The sequence below is a fragment of the Chenopodium album genome, chromosome 11 (assembly GCF_948465745.1).
Source record: "Chenopodium album chromosome 11, dcCheAlbu1.1, whole genome shotgun sequence".
Taxonomy (NCBI): domain Eukaryota; kingdom Viridiplantae; phylum Streptophyta; class Magnoliopsida; order Caryophyllales; family Amaranthaceae; genus Chenopodium; species Chenopodium album.
This window is the reverse complement of record NC_137844.1, coordinates 60,270,084-60,289,178: the sequence shown is the minus strand read 5'-3', so window position 1 is coordinate 60,289,178 and position 19,095 is coordinate 60,270,084. Positions and strand designations below refer to the sequence as shown.

General features: G+C 35.6%; 2 protein-coding genes across 3 annotated transcripts; one reads left to right on the top strand and one right to left on the bottom strand.

Annotated features, from left to right (window-relative positions):
* Window positions 1–6,438: 6,438 nt before the first annotated feature.
* LOC145568009 (uncharacterized) lies at window positions 6,439–11,854 on the bottom strand. 2 transcript variants are annotated; one of them, XM_081627455.1, is made up of 3 exons: window positions 11,632–11,854; window positions 10,057–10,961; window positions 6,439–6,862 (listed from the first exon to the last, which is right to left on the bottom strand). In XM_081627455.1, exons 2-3 carry the CDS (start codon window positions 10,914–10,916, stop codon window positions 6,688–6,690), a joined length of 1,035 nt encoding a protein of 344 aa, XP_081483581.1. In that variant the 5' UTR covers window positions 10,917–10,961; window positions 11,632–11,854; the 3' UTR covers window positions 6,439–6,687. The 2 variants fall into 2 exon arrangements, with proteins under 2 accessions (XP_081483581.1, XP_081483582.1); XM_081627456.1 differs by having other exon boundaries at window positions 10,057–10,951.
* A 2,725-nt stretch (window positions 11,855–14,579) lies between these two features.
* LOC145569523 (transcription initiation factor TFIID subunit 14b-like) lies at window positions 14,580–18,577 on the top strand. Its single transcript, XM_081628863.1, has 7 exons — window positions 14,580–14,736; window positions 15,023–15,203; window positions 15,338–15,426; window positions 15,527–15,748; window positions 15,824–16,011; window positions 16,104–16,222; window positions 18,322–18,577. The coding sequence occupies exons 2-7, from the start codon at window positions 15,096–15,098 to the stop codon at window positions 18,406–18,408; spliced, it is 813 nt and encodes a 270-aa protein (XP_081484989.1). The 5' UTR covers window positions 14,580–14,736; window positions 15,023–15,095; the 3' UTR covers window positions 18,409–18,577.
* Window positions 18,578–19,095: the final 518 nt, after the last annotated feature.

Below are 19,095 nucleotides of genomic sequence, written 5' to 3'. Positions count from 1 at the left end.
AACCCTAAACCCTAAACCCTAAACCCTAAACCCTAAACCCTAAACCCTAAACCCTAAACCCTAAACCCTAAACCCTAAACCCTAAACCCTAAACCCTAAACCCTAAACCCTAAACCCTAAACCCTAAACCCTAAACCCTAAACCCTAAACCCTAAACCCTAAACCCTAAACCCTAAACCCTAAACCCTAAACCCTAAACCCTAAACCCTAAACCCTAAACCCTAAACCCTAAACCCTAAACCCTAAACCCTAAACCCTAAACCCTAAACCCTAAACCCTAAACCCTAAACCCTAAACCCTAAACCCTAAACCCTAAACCCTAAACCCTAAACCCTAAACCCTAAACCCTAAACCCTAAACCCTAAACCCTAAACCCTAAACCCTAAACCCTAAACCCTAAACCCTAAACCCTAAACCCTAAACCCTAAACCCTAAACCCTAAACCCTAAACCCTAAACCCTAAACCCTAAACCCTAAACCCTAAACCCTAAACCCTAAACCCTAAACCCTAAACCCTAAACCCTAAACCCTAAACCCTAAACCCTAAACCCTAAACCCTAAACCCTAAACCCTAAACCCTAAACCCTAAACCCTAAACCCTAAACCCTAAACCCTAAACCCTAAACCCTAAACCCTAAACCCTAAACCCTAAACCCTAAACCCTAAACCCTAAACCCTAAACCCTAAACCCTAAACCCTAAACCCTAAACCCTAAACCCTAAACCCTAAACCCTAAACCCTAAACCCTAAACCCTAAACCCTAAACCCTAAACCCTAAACCCTAAACCCTAAACCCTAAACCCTAAACCCTAAACCCTAAACCCTAAACCCTAAACCCTAAACCCTAAACCCTAAACCCTAAACCCTAAACCCTAAACCCTAAACCCTAAACCCTAAACCCTAAACCCTAAACCCTAAACCCTAAACCCTAAACCCTAAACCCTAAACCCTAAACCCTAAACCCTAAACCCTAAACCCTAAACCCTAAACCCTAAACCCTAAACCCTAAACCCTAAACCCTAAACCCTAAACCCTAAACCCTAAACCCTAAACCCTAAACCCTAAACCCTAAACCCTAAACCCTAAACCCTAAACCCTAAACCCTAAACCCTAAACCCTAAACCCTAAACCCTAAACCCTAAACCCTAAACCCTAAACCCTAAACCCTAAACCCTAAACCCTAAACCCTAAACCCTAAACCCTAAACCCTAAACCCTAAACCCTAAACCCTAAACCCTAAACCCTAAACCCTAAACCCTAAACCCTAAACCCTAAACCCTAAACCCTAAACCCTAAACCCTAAACCCTAAACCCTAAACCCTAAACCCTAAACCCTAAACCCTAAACCCTAAACCCTAAACCCTAAACCCTAAACCCTAAACCCTAAACCCTAAACCCTAAACCCTAAACCCTAAACCCTAAACCCTAAACCCTAAACCCTAAACCCTAAACCCTAAACCCTAAACCCTAAACCCTAAACCCTAAACCCTAAACCCTAAACCCTAAACCCTAAACCCTAAACCCTAAACCCTAAACCCTAAACCCTAAACCCTAAACCCTAAACCCTAAACCCTAAACCCTAAACCCTAAACCCTAAACCCTAAACCCTAAACCCTAAACCCTAAACCCTAAACCCTAAACCCTAAACCCTAAACCCTAAACCCTAAACCCTAAACCCTAAACCCTAAACCCTAAACCCTAAACCCTAAACCCTAAACCCTAAACCCTAAACCCTAAACCCTAAACCCTAAACCCTAAACCCTAAACCCTAAACCCTAAACCCTAAACCCTAAACCCTAAACCCTAAACCCTAAACCCTAAACCCTAAACCCTAAACCCTAAACCCTAAACCCTAAACCCTAAACCCTAAACCCTAAACCCTAAACCCTAAACCCTAAACCCTAAACCCTAAACCCTAAACCCTAAACCCTAAACCCTAAACCCTAAACCCTAAACCCTAAACCCTAAACCCTAAACCCTAAACCCTAAACCCTAAACCCTAAACCCTAAACCCTAAACCCTAAACCCTAAACCCTAAACCCTAAACCCTAAACCCTAAACCCTAAACCCTAAACCCTAAACCCTAAACCCTAAACCCTAAACCCTAAACCCTAAACCCTAAACCCTAAACCCTAAACCCTAAACCCTAAACCCTAAACCCTAAACCCTAAACCCTAAACCCTAAACCCTAAACCCTAAACCCTAAACCCTAAACCCTAAACCCTAAACCCTAAACCCTAAACCCTAAACCCTAAACCCTAAACCCTAAACCCTAAACCCTAAACCCTAAACCCTAAACCCTAAACCCTAAACCCTAAACCCTAAACCCTAAACCCTAAACCCTAAACCCTAAACCCTAAACCCTAAACCCTAAACCCTAAACCCTAAACCCTAAACCCTAAACCCTAAACCCTAAACCCTAAACCCTAAACCCTAAACCCTAAACCCTAAACCCTAAACCCTAAACCCTAAACCCTAAACCCTAAACCCTAAACCCTAAACCCTAAACCCTAAACCCTAAACCCTAAACCCTAAACCCTAAACCCTAAACCCTAAACCCTAAACCCTAAACCCTAAACCCTAAACCCTAAACCCTAAACCCTAAACCCTAAACCCTAAACCCTAAACCCTAAACCCTAAACCCTAAACCCTAAACCCTAAACCCTAAACCCTAAACCCTAAACCCTAAACCCTAAACCCTAAACCCTAAACCCTAAACCCTAAACCCTAAACCCTAAACCCTAAACCCTAAACCCTAAACCCTAAACCCTAAACCCTAAACCCTAAACCCTAAACCCTAAACCCTAAACCCTAAACCCTAAACCCTAAACCCTAAACCCTAAACCCTAAACCCTAAACCCTAAACCCTAAACCCTAAACCCTAAACCCTAAACCCTAAACCCTAAACCCTAAACCCTAAACCCTAAACCCTAAACCCTAAACCCTAAACCCTAAACCCTAAACCCTAAACCCTAAACCCTAAACCCTAAACCCTAAACCCTAAACCCTAAACCCTAAACCCTAAACCCTAAACCCTAAACCCTAAACCCTAAACCCTAAACCCTAAACCCTAAACCCTAAACCCTAAACCCTAAACCCTAAACCCTAAACCCTAAACCCTAAACCCTAAACCCTAAACCCTAAACCCTAAACCCTAAACCCTAAACCCTAAACCCTAAACCCTAAACCCTAAACCCTAAACCCTAAACCCTAAACCCTAAACCCTAAACCCTAAACCCTAAACCCTAAACCCTAAACCCTAAACCCTAAACCCTAAACCCTAAACCCTAAACCCTAAACCCTAAACCCTAAACCCTAAACCCTAAACCCTAAACCCTAAACCCTAAACCCTAAACCCTAAACCCTAAACCCTAAACCCTAAACCCTAAACCCTAAACCCTAAACCCTAAACCCTAAACCCTAAACCCTAAACCCTAAACCCTAAACCCTAAACCCTAAACCCTAAACCCTAAACCCTAAACCCTAAACCCTAAACCCTAAACCCTAAACCCTAAACCCTAAACCCTAAACCCTAAACCCTAAACCCTAAACCCTAAACCCTAAACCCTAAACCCTAAACCCTAAACCCTAAACCCTAAACCCTAAACCCTAAACCCTAAACCCTAAACCCTAAACCCTAAACCCTAAACCCTAAACCCTAAACCCTAAACCCTAAACCCTAAACCCTAAACCCTAAACCCTAAACCCTAAACCCTAAACCCTAAACCCTAAACCCTAAACCCTAAACCCTAAACCCTAAACCCTAAACCCTAAACCCTAAACCCTAAACCCTAAACCCTAAACCCTAAACCCTAAACCCTAAACCCTAAACCCTAAACCCTAAACCCTAAACCCTAAACCCTAAACCCTAAACCCTAAACCCTAAACCCTAAACCCTAAACCCTAAACCCTAAACCCTAAACCCTAAACCCTAAACCCTAAACCCTAAACCCTAAACCCTAAACCCTAAACCCTAAACCCTAAACCCTAAACCCTAAACCCTAAACCCTAAACCCTAAACCCTAAACCCTAAACCCTAAACCCTAAACCCTAAACCCTAAACCCTAAACCCTAAACCCTAAACCCTAAACCCTAAACCCTAAACCCTAAACCCTAAACCCTAAACCCTAAACCCTAAACCCTAAACCCTAAACCCTAAACCCTAAACCCTAAACCCTAAACCCTAAACCCTAAACCCTAAACCCTAAACCCTAAACCCTAAACCCTAAACCCTAAACCCTAAACCCTAAACCCTAAACCCTAAACCCTAAACCCTAAACCCTAAACCCTAAACCCTAAAACCCTAAACCCTAGACCCTAGACCCTAGACCCTAGACCCTAGACCCTAGACCCTAGACCCTAGACCCTAGACCCTAGACCCTAGACCCTAGACCCTAGACCCTAGACCCTAGACCCTAGACCCTAGACCCTAGACCCTAAACCCTAAACCCTAAACCCTAAACCCTAAACCCTAAACCCTAAACCCTAAACCCCTAACCCTAAACCCCTAACCCTAAACCCCTAACCCTAAACCCCTAAACCCTAAACCCTAAACCCTAAACCCTAAACCCTAAACCCTAAACCCTAAACCCTAAACCCTAAACCCTAAACCCTAAACCCTAAACCCTAAACCCTAAACCCTAAACCCTAAACCCTGAACCCTAACCCCAAACCCTGAACCCTGAACCCTAAACCCTAAACCCTAAACCCTATACCCTATACCCTAAACCCTAAACCCTGAACCCTGAACCCTAAGAAGTCAGATGTAGTCTTTTAAGACTTGTCAATTTCAACCATCAAATTCGGATACGCTTCATGTATTCACTTTAGAGCTTGCAATCCCGACCCGATGACCCGTGACACGAAATTTACCAGAACACGAAGCTAACCTGACCCGACCCGTACCCGACCCGAATTGGAGTTGACCCGATACCCAAATTGACCCGACCTGAATTAACCTGACTCAAAGTTGATCCAATACCTGAATTCACCTGATATCTGAATTGACCCGACCCGATCTTAACCCGAATCGATTGACCTGAACAGACCCAAAACCAGAAGCGACCCATACTATACCCAAAATGACCCGACTTTAAAATTAACAAATGCTCAAAATAACCTAATTAACTAATTTTGGGCTTAATTACTTTACTCAAATAAACACTTATCGAAATCTGAATATATTTTTCAATCGTAACTTTATAATTTTGTACGGTATTTTTTTATTTTTCATAAAAAAAACGTCCAACAACCTTATAAACAATTTTATATCTGAATATCTCACTATATAAATATAAAATGGTGTACAATGCAATAAGTTTAAGGCGCTCGGTCATCAGACAATAACATCCTCAGTTAATTTATATATCATAATCCTTACATGTAAGATTATCAAGATATGCAAGTTTTTTATTTCCTTGATTATAATTGGTTAAGAATGACACTCTTATGTGGTCTAACACTCTTACATGACATGACTAATGTGCGTGTATGTAGTACTCTTAAATTTGTAATTTATAGAGAGTTCAACTTGATTAGGAACATTTGTTATTGTTTTATTACTATTACTCTTCTTTTTTTAAGTGTTACCCTTAAATTCTTTTCCACTTTTTATATACAGTGTAATCTCTTCACTTTATTGGATCTAAACTTATCAGAACTTATTAGACCTTATGAACTTATTAGACCTAATTGAACTTATTTGATCTTATTAGATCTTATTATTAGACTTAATTAGAACTTATTAGATCTTATTTTGACTTATTGGAACTTATCAAAATTATTAAACCTTATTAAACTTATTAGAGCTTATAAGCTTATAATAACTTATCTGTACTAATCTGAACTTATTTGAAGTTATTAGACCTTAAACTTATTTTTATAAGGTGAAGTCGTTAAGAGAACAAGCCCGAACTAATTTGAATTTTTTACTAATTAATCAATGATAGTGATTATATATATAAACAATATAACTCTCGAAAATAATAACAATGATGTCAACACATAGATTTATATTTCTTATTAAAAACAATAGTAATTATAACAACAATAATAAATTTAACTATTTGAGCTTGATGCCTTGACCCAAAGTCTCGACCTAAACATGACCCGACCATAACTTGACAACTGTACTCGAAAATTGACCGGACCCGAATTTGACCCGACATTTGGACCCGAAGACTGACCCAGCCCGAAATGACCCAACCTAAACTCGACCCAAAGTGTTGGTAATCTTTGACCTGAAACCCGAATTAACCCGACCCAAAACTGATTGACCCGAAATTGACCTGATCAGAATTGACCCGACCCGTACCCAACCCAAACGACCCGTTTGCCAGGTCTAATTCACTTGAGGTGATATTGTCAACCTGGCTATTTCATCAAATTTCCAGGGTAATCTTGAAAATTTCCCTAATTAAATGCAAAATAAACATCGCAGGATATAAGCCTTCTGGCAGCATTGATTGAATGAATAACCCACTTCATTGGTTACAAGTTACAACAGTCGATTCACTAGAGTACAATTTTGGCAGCTCCTCCACCATGCTACATAAAATGCCAAAGCAGTTCAAATCGAAGATTTCCCGGCACTCAGCTCTGCTTCAACAATGGAGCTAAGCAGCTGTACAATGGTGCAGAATAAAGAAAGCAAACCACACAATTTGGAGACCTGTGATTGCCCTAAGTCTAGATATTAGAAGCATTCAAGGCCATCACCTTGCATTGTTCATTCATGGCCAATAGCTGGGCTTCTTTCTTGTCTAATAAAGCATGCAACCTCACATTTTCATCCATCAGTTTCTGCACTTCAGCTTCTTTTTGCATTTTCTCCCCCTCCAATTGGGTTGTTTTAGCAGCCAGCCTGTTTTAGGAAGAAAAAACACACACACATACACACAAATGTTAATTTGAGTACATTTTCAACAAGAAAATGAAAACAAACTGCAATTTCTCAAAGTAACATTTAATTGCAAGATACTATTACACTCATAAGAGAAACATATTGAAAAGTAGATTTTGTATTCAATTTTACAATACCCAATAACCCTTGAGCATATTGAAATCAGTCTTTGAATCCTTTATGCCCCCAAAGTGTTGCACCTTTGTCCAGTTTAAGGACAGCCCCATGACAAAACTATTCAGCTTTTAACGTATGATAGTTGGATATGTAATTAGGTAGCCACACCCAACACTCATACGAGTGAAATAGTGTAGAACCAATAACACCAAAAAAAAGCAATTTAACTACTCCCTCCGTATTTCCAAGTTCTACTTAGTTATTGTAGCTATAAAAGTCAGGAAGTGGTGAAAATGGTATCCATGTATGTGTCATTGATCATGTTTAACAGAGGAGAGAAATAAAGAGTAAGGGATTTATTTATATAAAATTTGGGCCACACAAAGTGTCATTGTAGATGAAAAAATTGAATAAAGGTAGAAATAGAAGGAATAAGTAAAAGTGAGTTTCAAAATAACGAATGAAAATGGAAAGTGAGTAGAACTTCGGAAAATGGAGGAAATACTAAGATATTGAATACTTGTATAATACTTTGCAAATGTACCTATATATTATAACAAAGTATCATCTACAACACAAAATTACCAACAAAATTTCCTATATGTCACTACTTGCTAATTGCCCGGCGCCAAAATACGACATATTTACCACAAAACAAACACGTGACAACAAAACAATGAAACGTTTTAGCAAAATAACCGACTATTATAATACCACTTGAAACATGATCAATAACACCCCAACATTTTTAAGGATGAGCTACAATTTCGGGTACCCAGAGGTTAGGAACGGGTTCCGATTAAATGTAAGTGTTAAAAATTAAATAGGCTAATAAACTAAAAATATATCAATTGGTTTTTGTGTGTGTGTGTATACCTAGTAAATCAAAACTAGTACCCGACAAGTCCAATTCCAAAATTTTAGCAGCCAAGTTGCCCAAGTTCTAAAGTTGAGGAACCGGTCCTAACCAATTGCCAGTCATTCTTAACAGGTACCTAGTTGTGCTCACCCCTATATACAAGTAAGATATCTCATTGCTTATACTCTGATCAATTAATCTATAATAAGTTGCCATGTACTCCCTCTATTTCATAATAAATGCCCCGGTTTAAATTTTACGCTATTTACCATGTTAGTGTTTTATACATAAGATTAAACATAGTCATGTTGGAATTTGTTCAAATCGTCTCAATGTATAGTTTCGAACATCACCTATTGAATTAGTCATGTTGGAATTTGTTCAAATCGTCTCAATGAGAATGATCTTAAAATGAGAAGAAATCTTAGCCATTCATAAAAAGCAATCTAGTGGCTGATATTAGAAACAGAAAAACAAGTAACTTTACTCCATCTTCCTCACCAAACAACTACTGACAATTACCGAATTCATTCTCAAATTTTTGCACTTTTCTAATTAATCAATCCCTGCCAATTTCCTTGCTCCCACTAATTCAATAACCTTCTATTTAATTCAGCCTGATCAATTTTGTTATCAAATTCTCACTCCTTGTGCACTTTTATCTGACATTCTTCTTTTCTCTCTCTAAAAATTATGATGTCTCTGTTTTTTATCAATAAAATTCAGCTTAATCGATTGAAAATTGAAGAAAAACATTTGGTTGCACAAATTTAGTCAGTTATATGGAGATACAAGAGTTGATTTGAGCCCAAATTGGGTGGCTGTAGACATGTTTGATGAATTTAATAAAATTATGCCTGTTTGTATATCTAATTTGCAGGTTCTACTCAAATTAAAATATATTCTCTTTGTTTTTCATGCTTTCCAGTCAATAAGAATGTTTGCACATATTGTTAAAATATTATGCATATTCTATGTAAACATTATGCATATTTAACTATATATGCATGGTTTATAAAAAATAAAATAAAAAATAAAAAATAAAATAAAAAAATAAAAAAAAAAAAATTAAAACTGAACATATCATTGCCAAATTGGTACTTCTTTTATGGTGTTGGAGTAAGAATGACATGGTATATATATGATATTCTGGAAAAATGAAATAATAATGCTCATTATATTCAAACTTTATGCACAATATATTTTGAGATAAATTTATTTGCACATTCAATTAAAAAACAATGCACATTCAGTATAAAAATTATGCAATTAAAATCCTTCTCATTCTTCTCATTTTAAGGAACTTCTCATTTGATCCTAAATCTATATATATATATATATATATATATATATATATATATATATATAGAGAGAGAGAGAGAGAGAGAGAGAGAGGGAATGTGGCTTAAGGATGGGTTTAGACTTTGGAGGAGTGAGGTAACGTAAAAAGAAGATGACATCAAAGGGTGGGTTTAAGATCATATAAGAAGCCTCCTTAAGGTGATAAGGGTGAGAAATAATCTCAACCATCATATATAGACATACTGTTATAAGATTTGTAAGCATTTGCTTGAGGGGAAAAACATATGCGGCTTGTAGGCAAACCTATGAAAACTTTTAATTGGATCACTTCACAAGTCAGACCTATGAAAACTTTTAATTGGATCACTTCACAAGCCAGGCCTATGAAAACTTTTGATTGGATCACTTCGCAAGCCAGACCTATGAGAACTTTTGATTGGATCACTTCGCCAGCCAGACCTATGAAAACTTTTAATTGGATCAATTGATTTACGTTAGGTCAATGATTTCAATTTTTGGAATAAAATCATTTGATTTTCTCCTTTCTCCATACTCTTCTCCATCTAAGTTACAACAACTTAGATTTCAAATTTTCAATCAATAAGTAAAGTACATAGGCATAGTTTCTCTCTCTCATTATCTTTTGCTTTTGGTATCAAGCTTTCAAATTTTATTAGTGTTTGTATATTCAAATTATTCATAATTAAACTACTCAAACTTTGGTGGCTGGTGTGACCGATTTATAAAAGCAGCAATAATTTGAGCTTTGTTTGTGGACTAGCAGATCTAAAATAACCTTCCAAAAATCACTATAATTCAAAGCAACAAAAAAATAATAATGGTGGCAAAAAATAAATACAATTGAGCAAATACTAACCGTTCAAAGAGCTTTTCAATAGTTTGGAATTGTTTCTCAGACAAAATGAGTGTTTCTCTAACACTGATGAGACTGCTGACATATGATTTCAGAGACTCAAAATCACGCTTTACGCGAGAAAGTTCCTGCTCATTTTCTGCAGCTCTTTGTCTTTGCCTAGATGTCTCTTCAACCAAATCTTCAACTCTCTGCCTCATCTCATTCAAAATACAGTTTGTTCCAAAAGCAAATCTTTCCATCTCCTCCAATTTCAAAGACATGCTTTCAAGTTGAGTTTCCTTCTTCTTAATTTCTTCTTGACTGAAGTTTACTTTCTCCTTCTCAATAGCAGTTTCAGACTCTGCAATTAGGACCCTTTTAACCAGAGTTTCCATCACATTTGTGACCATATGCACAGATTTTAATAGATCACACACATAGGCTCCATCTTTATCACAAACAAGACCACTTTGATCACTCGTTCCGGTAGATGTTACATCACCAAGGCCATCAAAAGACAAAATATCAGTATATTTAGACCAACTAGATAATGGAATTCCGTCCTTGTCAACAAGCCCTATCCCTTCCAGCTGCTTTATCCCACAAGATGCTTGTGCTAAGTGCGGAACCGCCATTGTTCGTGCTCTAGTCTTCAAATAGGTCAATAAAGTTGCCGCTGTTTTCACCCTCCGTAATAAAACATCCAACTCGTTATCTGCCTCCACTTCAGACCCAGCAATAGAGGCTTTTACCTCCATACATTTCAGTTGCAATGCATCAACTTGAGATTCACATCTTTCCATCTCCTCCTTCCACATTGCATTCCTTTCACCTGCCTGAGGCTTCGAAACTGAGAAATCAGTATGCTCCTCTGCTGCCATTTCCTTTACACAGTCCCACAGAATAGCCTTCTTACCTGTGAAGCTCTAGAAGTAGGCAATACTCTTAATCATTTTAACATAACAAAGATTAATTAAGCATACTTGTGAAACATTCGACAAGACTTCTGTATACATAAACATGTGCCAGACAGTCAGACACCAATATTATTATGGAGGGGTGAGAAGCTGAGAACAGCTGCTAGATCAGTATATTATACAACAATTACATGAGGAAAAAAAAAAAAAGAAACCTGATTCAAAATTATCCAGACAATAGTAAAGCTCCACCTTCACCCTATACAATCATTTACCACTATATATGGTGTAAAGCATACCATACACCAACCACATAATTTCTTAAATAATACAACAACAAAGCCTTAGTCCCAAAATGATTTGGGGTCGGCTAACATGAATCGTCATAAACAATAAATTTCTCAGATGACAAAGAAACAAGAATACTAAGAATTTAAAAGGACATGAACAGATAATTTAACAAATAATTAAATAAAAACCCAGATCAATTAAAAATCAGAAAGTAAAACCCTAATATGTAACTAAGATAATAATGAAAAAAAATACCCATTAGCAGTACTGAAAATCAGAAAGATCTAAGCTTTAATAAAATAAAATTAAAAAAAAAAAAAAAGGAAAAAGGAATTTCAGGGTTTTGGATGTCTTCAAAGATAGGAAGAAATAAGACAGAGAGACGCACCTTGAGGAGAGAGAAAGAGAAATGAAAATTAAGAGTTGTTGACGCCGGGTTCGATGAAGTGAAGAATTTGACTCAGGGAAAAGAGAAGAAGATGGAAGATGAAAGATGATGATGGGATGTCCGTCCTTGTTTGCAAGGACACCGATTTGGTAAAGGTCACCCCAACGAGAAATTAAGGGAGACAAACAGAAGGCAAATTGGGCCGGTGGTTAAGCTTTTTCAGTTTTCTTCTACTCCATTTTTAAAAAATAAAAATATGTTGGAGAATAATCTAATTAATGACAAGTCCAGCTATTTACAAAAAAAAAAAAAAAAAAATAAATAAATAAAATAAAATAAAATAAAATAAAATAAAATTAAAACATTAATAATCTAATTAATGACAAGTCCAGCTAATTATTTTTTTTTTTTTCCCTTTCTAAAGGAACGGTAAACAGGAATTGAGGATAGTTTTCTCTCAAAACTTTTTTTACCAAAAACTTAATATTACGGGTTAAAACATATTTTATCGATTTTCTATCATAATTGTTCAATAAATTTACTGGGTTTTATCGAACTAAACTTATTCTTAATGTTTGTATAGAGCAGATTTCAAAATAGCAGAGTAGAGCAGAGCAGCTCTAAAAAATAGGGCCTAAATCTACTTGTTAAAGCTGGGGAGAAGGTAGCTATAGGTGGAAAGGTTGGAGCCGGCAAATCCACACTCTTGGCAGCCATATTTAGCTTGGACAAGTTTTAAGCATTTATAGGCATTTATAGCTCTATAAGGCCCTATTCTCTAAACTGTTATTATTTTGATATTTGTTCTTACTTAGTTTTATATAAGAAAGATTTGACTCAGGATTTAATCGAACAACGTATCGTTTTTTATTATATTATTCACCCGTGTATGTTGTGTAAATTTGACTGTTAGCTTAAGTGAAATTTTAAACTGATTGGCTTTTGGTATTTCATTGGTAAATTAGACACACTTAAAAGATGCTCACTGGTAAAAGATATGAACATGCTTTCATGTGGTGATCTCACTGTAATTGGGGAAAAGTGGAATTAACATCAATAGTGGACAGAAGCAACGAGTGCAACTAGCACGCGCCTTGTATAAGATGCTAATCATTACATCGTGGATGATCCATTCAGTGATGTTGATGCTCACACCACAACTAGTCTATTCAATGTGATTAAAAAGAAACTCCCTTTCCTTTTGCTTAGCTCTAGTAAAAACACACCTTTATTACTTAGCTAACTTGAACAATTATTTCAAAGATATGTCATGGGAGCTTTGCTAGTCATATTGGTTAGTTAGTTCATATCTTTCCTTGACTATCGTTCTATTTTATCCTCAGCTTTAATCTACATAAGGATAAAGAAATTGCAGGGAAACTCTAAAGACAAATGAACAAATTAAAGAGACAAAATATGTTGTTTTTTTATTTAAGTAAATGATCATGTATATGTTTTTTTTCTTTTGCAGTCGATGGTTGAAGTTCAGATAATAATTTCAAATACTCATGAACAATTGATGACTTCAAGCCTTGAATTTGAAAATCTAGTCAATGCGCATAACAATGCAATGCAGTCTGACAATGGTAAAGAGAGTAGATCACTACCGGGTCTAAAAAGCAATGAAAGAGATAACTTTAATCAGGACAAAGTAAATGCATCTTTAGCCTTTAGGTGATCAATTGATTCAGACAGAAGAAAGAGAAACATGAGACAAAATTTTGAAGCCCTATATACAATACCTTAGTCATGAAAGAGGTTTCTTATAATCATCTTTGGCGGTCTTAGCCCATATCTTATTTCTTCTCGTTAGTCTATACAAAGTTAATGACTGGCCAATAGTGTTCAAAATTCTAGTGTTAGTTAAGTGAAATTAGTGAAGGTGTGCTCAATTACAGGATTTAGTGTAGGAATTTTCTTGCTCGTAAGATCATTTTTTTATTATTTCCCTGGGTCTTGATATATCCTGTTCATTATTTAGTACTTTGTTGAACTCCCTTTTTCGAGCACCAATGTCCTTTTTTGATGACATTCTCTAGGAAGGATACTTAGTTGGGTAAGATTATCAATCTATCTCTAAGCAAAGGTTGAACATTCGTTGTCAATTTTGGAAGGCTAACCTTTAAATATATTTTTTCCTTTAGATATGCTCGCTCTGTAAATAAGTTGGAATATGCGAACAAGTAGAGTGACTGGGATAATTAAATAATTTTTTATTTGGAATGCTTGCAAGAGTTTAGTTTAATAAAAGGGTATTACCTAAAGGGTTGTGAAATGGAGTGAGGACCATTGAAAATTTAAAGGAATGAGAATTGATAAAGTAAGAGAGGGTGAGTACCATTTGTGAGTAAAGTTATATTGTTAAAATATACTTCGTACATCGTAGTCCGTAAGATATTTCCAAAAGAACAAAACGAGAAAATTCAAGTTGATGTCTGAGATAAATTTTTAAATCTATCTCCTCTCACAATATATTGTTTTTCTTTTATTTTTTAAATAATAAAAGTGAAATATTAAAGTTATATAGAACTTTATGCATCAAATTATGAGAGGAGATAAACTGGAATATTAAGCCCCGTTCACTTCACCTTATTTTTGCTGAATTGAAATTATTTTTACTAAACTAAAATTATTTTTACTGAACTTAAATTAATTTTACTGAACTGAAATTATTTTTACTGATTTTATGTTATACTCCGAATTTCCTCTTAAAAGTTACTGATTTTTACTGAACTGAAATTATTTTTGTTGAATTGAACTTATTTTTGCTCAACTTAAATTATTTTTACTTGATTTTTTTTTTTTAAGATGAAGTAAACAGGGTCTTAATCTCAGATATTAACTTGAGCTCCCTCAAAAAAAATGCATCATATCATTAAAAAAAAAAAAAAAAGTCAAATAAGATAATAGGGACTAGGGAGTACGAACTACAAATTTTTAAATAAAAATCTGGAGGGAGTAAAAACTAAAAAACGGAGTAAAACCCAATTTTTTTTCCCGGAAAGATATTAGGGTTCGTCGCTTGGAATTCGTGAGGAGTTTTCTTTCAATCTTAGCAATCCAGAGGGTCAAATCTCCCTTGTTGGTGTCACGAAAACCATATCAGTAAGCTTAAGGGAGTGATAACTTATTACTCCGTATTTTTTTTTAAATTTCGCCATTTAAATTTCTGTTTTTTGGAACTTGATTAATAATTTGGGTAAGTTTATGTCTCAATTTATATATCCAGTGACATGTATTTAACTTGAATTTGGTTGTCGAAAATGAAGATAATAACAATACTTCATAGTATATGAGTGCTATATTTCATTATTTTGGGTGTCTTGTAGTAACTGATAACGGTGAAGCTAAGTTTTGATCGATTTTACTGATAATTTATTACTTTTGTAAGGTGTCGGGCATTGTGATCATCGTTCAATTCGGCATATGAGTGTGTTATGCTATAAATTTTGTTTCCATTTGCAATGACTCAAATACCAACTTCTGCCCCAAAAGATGGGGTTGATCACTCTGATGGCGGCGGCTCACCGCTTAATAAAGCTGAAAATTCTCTGGGAGAGAGAGAGAAAAAGGTTAGAGTAATTGTTTTCAAGATTTACTGAATAGTTTTTGTTAGGGAAGTCAGTCAAATTTTTTTATAGGATTCCATGTTTATTTCTACTCCGTTCTAACCCGTACTAACTTTTAATCAATGGGTTATGTCAAGAATTTGAGTCGAAGAGTCAAGGATGTTGAAATTTCCGTACCAATTGTTTATGGCACCATTGCATTTTGGCTTGGTCGGAAGGCAACTGAGTGAGTTTGCGTATTTTGATTTCAGTTGTTGCCTACCTAGTGTTTGATAGCATGTCTAAGTGAATTTTTATTTATTTATTTATTTATTACAAAAATTTAGGTCTCAATCACATAAATGGACAGTCTATGTTCGTGGGGCAACAAATGAGGATTTGAGTGTTGTAGTTAAGCGTGTTGTTTTTCAACTCCATCCGAGTTTCAATAACCCTATCAGAGTTGTTGATTCTCCACCTTTTGAATTGTCTGAATGCGGTTGGGGTGAATTTGAGATTGCCATTTCACTCTACTTCCACAGTGATGCATGTGATAGGAAATTGGACGTGTGAGTAAATTCTCTCTGTTTTCTTTGTGCTTTTACTCAAGGGTTAATCTCATTAAGTATTTAACTTCTCAACAGATTCCACCATCTAAAACTATATCCTCTAGAACAGAGTGGTCCACAGTCTACCAAGAAGCCTGTTGTTGTGGAATCATATGATGAAGTTGTTTTTCCTGATCCTTCAGAGCTCTTTCTTGCTCGCGTGCAGAATCACCCTGCTGTTGTTGTTCCTCGGCTTCCCGCAGGTTTGGAGCTACCACCCTCTGGTATGATGTGATTCTGCTTTCATTTTTTTAATTATTCATTTTCATTGAAAGACTTTTTGTAAGCTTGATTAGCTCTTTAATTGATGCATCAGCTCTGACTGAAGAAAACAGTGATCGGAGAGGGAACACTAAAGATCACCCTCTAGGCCATTGGTTTATGAATTTTTCAGAGGCAGATGAACTGCTCAAACTTGCCGCAGCTCGTCAACAGGTAATTGCTGTCATCTGGTTTCTATATTAATCTGTTTGGCATTATCGTAGTTTCTAAATTTATTTTATCGTAGGATTGGTATTGTTCATTGTGATAAACTCTAAATTAGTGCTTGGTTTAAGACATTTACAGTTTCTGATGTGTGTATGGTGATTACTTGATTTGCACCCATATAGTAGGTTTCTTTTTTGCTTGTTATACTGAACTCCATGCACTTGTATGGTAAGAGGTGGACTCTGAATCATATTGTTGTGGTTGGGTTTTGAGTTGACCTTTCTCAGTTTTTTGTCTTCGAGCTTGGAATGACTAGGAATAAGTTCTGGTAATGTCCAAACAATAGTTTATCATATTTTCTGCAAGGATAGAACTTACAGTGGTAGCCTAGGGAGGAGTTTTCTTCCCTTTCATTTGCATCAGCACAAAGGTGCTGTAAGTGCTTTCGCATATATTAAACTTCTTGGTACTTTAGGCAATAGTTGGCTATAGTTTATAATACTTTGAGATCTTATATTTGTACTTTAGGAAATGGTTGTTATATTTGCATCCGTAGTGGGACAAAAAATCTTCGAACCTACTTCCCACTCTGTTTTCTATCTGGTAGATTATCTTGGATTCTTCTTTAAGGTATAAACTAATGACTTTGTATCATACTTTCAAAAAATATAAAAATTACTTTGTATCATAGTTGTCTACTTACTAATTACAAATTTAATGCAATTGAATTTAAGCTGTTTGAACAATAGAATGTTAGTCTATATAATTGCCATTGTGTATTAGTGAAGTATAAGCTATGAACAGGCTGACTTCTGATATAAATTTGTCACTTTTGATATAAGAATTGCAATTAGTACTTGGTACTACTGTAAGGCATGACCACATGACTTGTGAATTTGTGATAGTGGATTTGTGAATTTGTAATTGCTCATGTCCTGAATTATTAGTTGTGATTTGGATTTTTGATTATGGAATATGATTGTATTATGTGCTTGAAGATTTTGAGCCAATAAGACCAGCCACTGGCTTGAATATCTTTCTCCATTGTATACTTCTCTTTGGTTGGCCTTTTCCCTCTAGTGAACCAAATGAAGATGGTAAATTCAACATTTTTTATGGCCGAGGTTAAGGCACATAATGCACCCCTTTGCCCAACACCACAAGTTAAATAATAAACTATTTGAATGTACCCATGCAGAACTGCATTCCTGCCTGAGTGAGTGCTAGTATTAGGATGTATCTTGTAGAAGTCACTCGGTTGTCTTGGTAATTATTACATTGAGTTACTTGGTCAATTATTACTATGATGATATACTATGAACCAAAGTAAAACATGTTCCCCATGCATAACTTTTATGTTGGATATGTCTGACATTTAGAATGTATGCCACCTTGTTTTCGCAATTGCGAAGAGGCTGCCTTGATCTGACTCTATGGGAAAATGCATTGTCTATGATGCTAAATTATCAAGGACATGGTATACACATGCATAGAAATTCTTTATGCAACTGCAGGTATATTGTGATTTAATGTATAACTATGTCCCCACGAATAACTGCTACTTTGGACATGTCTGACATTTAATTGTATGCCAACTTGTTTTTGTAACTGCAAGGAGGCTGTCTTAAGACTTTATGGAAAGAGACACTGTCTATGATGCTGAATTACTAAGAATGTGGTATACACATGCATAAAAATTCTTTATGCGACTGCATGAGGTGATTTGATTCCAAAACTATAACCAATGAAACCACTTTTGCATAGTCATAGTAGATTACTACAACTAGGTTCTAGACACTTGATCTGTTTGTAGTATATGTTTGTGTGTGTTTCTTATGTTTCTCTATTGACTATAGTACATAACATATTTATATTTGTCGTTCATATGTGCATTGTTTTATGCTCATCCATAGAAAAAATAATGTGCTCACTATGTTATTACTTGTACGTGCTCATTGGAAACTAACTTCAATTTCTCAAACTTGTATGATGTAACCACTTATGTTGAAGAAGCTATACATTATGGAGTATTTATCATGCTTCAAACCTTCTGATTAACAACTAATAGTATATTTTATTAAAAAAATTATGACACCTTGTAATAGGTACAAGCTCATATTGTTAAGCTAAGAAGACAAATGAGTATGGTGGAAGGCTCTTCTGGGACTGCGGATCCTGCCTCGGCCTTTTAAATGTATTTTCTGACTAAGAAGAATTAGCTCCTTGTACCAATTTTCTTAGCTTGAAAGGATTGCTGATGCTTGTGGTGAAATTTACAATTAAGATTTCATTGTTTAACATGTTTTCTTATCTTGTAAATAAGTACGGAGTAAATGTATTTGACACAGTTTAGGTCTTCAATTGTTTATGGATATGTTATGTGCTACATTACGCCCTTTTCCTCGTAATTTTAAAGACATTGATCCAATTTACAAAAATTTCAAAGTACATATTAAAGTGGGGCTTTAGAGAGATGGGCAAAAATATGACTAGACAGTCATGCAAAATGGCCTATATAATTTAATCTTTTATTTTGAGCATAACATAGTAAAAAAACAGAATAGGAGGATGAGAGATCAAATCTTGTTTTATATAGCCTTAGATAGTAACCATAGTTACTAACAATCAAAACAAGATTGGAACCGTTAAAACTCCTATTGTTTAATACCTTAGATAGTTACCAATTCTTTTTATTTGCATTTATTTATCATTGGATATCTTTGTTTTTGTAATTTATAAATTAAAATTTCAAATTTGAAAAATGCATAAATAATATTTAGGTCAAATTTAAAAATCAAATCAGATCAAATCAGGTTAACTTAATATTATTTGCAGTTGTACCATATTTGTATACGCCTACCTTATTTAAAAGTTTGTGA